Source organism: Antrostomus carolinensis, unplaced genomic scaffold (assembly GCF_000700745.2).
Source record: "Antrostomus carolinensis isolate BGI_N321 unplaced genomic scaffold, ASM70074v2 scaffold26842, whole genome shotgun sequence".
Lineage (NCBI taxonomy): Eukaryota > Metazoa > Chordata > Aves > Caprimulgiformes > Caprimulgidae > Antrostomus > Antrostomus carolinensis.
Window position 1 is genome coordinate 411 of NW_010297990.1, and position 4,317 is coordinate 4,727.

The following is a 4,317-nucleotide window of genomic DNA, read 5'->3' on the forward strand; positions in this document are numbered from 1 at the left end:
TATATAAATTTTGAAATATTTTTTATTATTATTTTCTATTTTATTATTTATTTCTTCTCATTTTCTTTTTCTTTTTTTTTAATTTTCTTTTTTATTTTTAAAATCTATTTTTAATCTACTTACACGTGGATTTTTAATTTCTTTTAAGATGATTTAATTTATTTATTAAATTATTTTTATTTAATTTTCCCTTCCTTTCTTTATTTCTTTTTTTTAAAAAAAAAATATTAAAAATAAATAAATAAATATATTATCCCTGCATCATGGCCGTGGGCTTGGGACTACACGATCTTTAAGGTCTCTTCCAACCCAAACCATTTTATGATTCTATTATTTTAGATTTTTTTCTATTTTTTTTTAATTTTTAAATGAGAAGGCAGCTCGCCTCTGAGAAAAAAAATAAATTAAAAAATTGAGCCGGGCTGACTTGCTTTCCTGCGAGTTTTAGGGAGGAAAGAGCAGGTTTGGAGGGGATAAGAGAGTGGTTTAAATCATTCAGTAACTGGGAGTAACTTGGTGGTAGCAAAGCTCACCTCTAGATTTTTTTCTATTTTTTTTTAATTTTTAAATGAGAAGGCAGCTCGCCTCTGAGAAAAAAAATAAATTAAAAAATTGAGCCGGGCTGACTTGCTTTCCTGCGAGTTTTAGGGAGGAAAGAGCAGGTTTGGAGGGGATAAGAGAGTGGTTTAAATCATTCAGTAACTGGGAGTAACTTGGTGGTAGCAAAGCTCACCTCCACCTCTCACCCGCGGAGAAACCGCGCCGCTCCGCGCTCCCCCACCGCGGGGACTGGAGGATATCAGGGTATCAATTTAATCTGGCTTCACTAAAAGAGGTGGAGGGGTTGAAAATAACACTAATTAAAAATAACCCGGAAAGCAGCAAGGTGACATTGGGAGCCCCCCGGAGCTCTCGAGATTCCCTCAAATCACCTTTTATCACCCCCAAAATTATAAGAATTTATCTAAGCTTCAAAACTAACTGCAGAAGCTTCAACATTTGCCTAAAAATGTATTATTTGGAGGAAAATAAATCTATTTTCGCTCATCCTGGAGATCTCTGGAGCAGTTTTTCCATCAAGTGTATTTGATATGAAATAGATTATTTTGCCTTTTATGAGCTGTGCGGGCACTTGTAGGTAAATCCGGAGGTCATTGGAATCCCATATACACTCTCCTTACTCTACACACTCGTATAGATACGCACACAGACACTCCGCAAAGGCAAACGTATTTCACACGTACATAAATAAACACAGCAAATACTTGAGCTTTGAATTTGGTCATGAGGGGAAAAAAAAAAAAAGAGAAAGAAAAAAAGAAAAAACCAACCCCAAAACCCCTGGCAGCAGCAGCTGGGCAAGAATTCCACCTAAAATAGATATATTTTTTTTAAATAAATTTAAAAAAACCCCAAACTAAAGGGGATTTTGCGATTGTAACAATTCCTTGGCATTGCAGGCTTGAAATGCGAATTAAAAAAAAATGGATTTAGCCAAAGTCACCTTGGAAATTTGCTGGTGTGACATGGACCCACCTTCGCATTTGCAGAAAATCTTTAATGCCACCAAACCCTGGAGATATTGTCACCCCCTCCAAAAAAATATATATGTTTCAATGACAGGAGAAAAGTCTCTTACCTTCGGCACGCCTAAAAATTCAGCTTTAACATAAACGAAAAGTGAAGCCATGGAAGATTTTTTTAAAGGAAGCAACAGAAACAAATAAAATCCACTCCCAAAATTGGGTCTGACCATTTGAAAACACCAAAAACGCCACGAAACGCCTTTTTACCACCAAAAAAAAAAAAAAAAAAAAAGAAAAAAGAAAAAACAAAAGAAAAGGAATGGGAAAGCGTCTTTCTCCACCACCCATTTCAAATTTAACATCTGAAGCCACAAAAAACCTTTATTTATATTTATTTCCTTCTTTATTTCCGCCCCAATTACAAATCCAACCCCAAGATAATCTTTCTTTTGGGTTCATTCCCACCAAAACCTCTTCTTGGCGTGGACGTCGAAGGTGCTTTGTGCAGAGAAGTTTGTAGGGGTTTTGATAACCTTGACTTTGCTTTTATTGTATTTTTTTTTTTTCCTGTGTGTAATTGTAACGCAAATGTCAGGAAATATCATTTCTTTTTGGATGTGGAATGGTTAAAAAAAAAAAGGAAAAAGGGGAAATAAAGGGGGGGAGGAAGAGAAAAAATAAGAATAAAAAAGAAGTATTTCTGGGTTTTGCTTATAAAAAGGCCAATTTTGGGGGAGAACGCCAGAAGATAGGTTTTGCTGGTGCCACAGACCCGAGGGGTGGGTACATGGGGGTCCACGCGTGCCTCACATGCGTGTAACCCTACGTGCACCCCCAGACCCCAACATCCTGCTGCTGCTTGAACCTTCACCACAGCACCAATCCTGACCCACGGCGGCTATTTTCCTCTCAACAGCCTTTTCTACCAACTTTTTGAAGGCAATTCCATCCAACTTTTCACATCATCCCTATTTCTTGACCTGAATGTGAAGCTTCTAAATCCACCATCCTCCAAATGAGAGGAACAAACCCCAAAATCCACCCAGACTCCAGATTCCCAGCCATATGCAATCCCTACAGTGAAAATAAAACGCGCTCCATGAAAGCCTCTTTTCAGACAATCCCAAACTTAAAACATCTGCTCAACACACAGAAACATTTTTTTTTTTTTGCCCTTCGCAAACAAGACCTCAATTCGCCAGTTAAAAAAAAATAAAAAGCAGCTTTTTCCTTCCTCAGCCGCTCCAAGCCCTGAAATGAGCCACAGTAACTCCAGCCTGAGATCTCTGTAACTGCGAATTAAACACCACTCATTTTCCATTTTTCCACCCCATTTTCACACCGAGCAAAGCCAAAGAAGATCATTTCGCTTAGCACACGGGAATAAAGAGTTGGCATAGAAAGCGATGCGAAGGGAAAGAAAAATCAGGGTTCATTTACCTTAAAAAAAACAACCCCCCACAAAACCCTCCCAAAACAATCCTCCCCCTCTCCCCAAATTAACCAACCCCAAATCTCTGCGATTTCAGAGCAAAACCACTTCATCTTATTACATTCTGCAGCGTTGATTGCAAGGATCACAATTTTTTTTATACAAGCACATGCACAGCAATTATTTTCCATATAAAAAGCGAGAGGACAAGTTCTCAAATAGCTCTCTGCTGCTTTTCCTCAGCTCTATTATATATATATATTTTTTTTTTTTTAAATAAAAACCCCAACATTTTTAAGGAAGAATATACATTTTTTCCCCCAAAGACAGCAACAATACAGAACATTATTGTGCCAGTTTCTGGAGGAGAAGTTGGCAGGGCAGAGAGCACAGCACTGCACATTCGCATATTATTCTTAGCTATGGTTGATTACTAATTGCTGAAATTAGGCTGCCGGTAATGAATGATTCCCTTACCTTTCGCTTCACTGTCAGAGTTGTCAGTGCTGGTGGTGTCAGTGTTTTTATTCAGCTCTTTCTCTGCTTCCGAAGGGCTGATTTTAGGTGGTGCTGGGGTGTTTTTTTCTGTTTTAATTTCGTTGGTGGCTGTGTTCTGAGGATTATCTGTTTTTGTGTTTTCGGGGAAATTCACTTTAGCCACCGGGGGAGGCGGAGGAGGAGGAGGAGGTGGAGGAGGTGGTGGTGGTGCTGGTTCCAGATGCTCATTCCTTGGGTTCAGGCTCGCCCTGGATTCAAAACTTGCCTCAAACTCATTGGGATTGTTGCAGTTTGACGTCTTCTCCATGGAGGGGTAACCTTGGCTGGCTCGGTAGTAGCTAGGAACGGGGACTTCATGGTCATTTAGGCAAGACTCAGGCATTTGGTTGGGGTAGAGGGCTGTCTCTGTGGCATTTTTTGCTCTTTTCTCAGCGTTATACATACAGCAAACATTTTCTTCCTTGACATTGGTGGGGAAGGAGCAGGATGGGAGCTGTCTTGCAACAGGTTGCTCGATCCTGTACGTATTTTTGGGGTCACACCAAGTGTCTAGCTGAGAAAGGTAAGATGGATAGGTGGTGAGAGACAAGGTAGCGTTATTCACCTCGTCCCTTTTGGAAAGAGATGGGATAATTCCACAGTTCCTCATGACTCCGCAGCTGAAATCGCTCCCAGGCTGCATGTACATCCCTTGGTTGGAAGAATAATTCTCCCCTCTACAGGTACCGGCCAACGAGTCCATCAAAAAGGAGTTAGAAGTCACATTGTTGGGACATGACATTTTCAGAGTGGGTTTTTAAGGAGGAATACTCCAGCCAGGGGCTGACATCTTTTTTTTAGGGGGGAAAAAAAAAAAAAAAA

The 4,317-nt window shown here is 39.7% G+C and overlaps 1 protein-coding gene across 1 annotated transcript in view; it reads right to left on the minus strand.

The window, feature by feature from the left end:
- HOXC10 (homeobox C10) overlaps window positions 1–4,270 on the minus strand; it is a 4,666-nt gene extending 396 nt beyond the window's left edge. The window contains exon 1 of the mRNA XM_010162309.1: window positions 3,436–4,270. Within this exon, the coding sequence (XP_010160611.1) occupies window positions 3,436–4,237 (802 nt within the window). The 5' untranslated portion in view covers window positions 4,238–4,270. The remainder of the gene's footprint in view (window positions 1–3,435) is intronic.
- Between the last annotated feature and the right edge of the window lie 47 nt (window positions 4,271–4,317).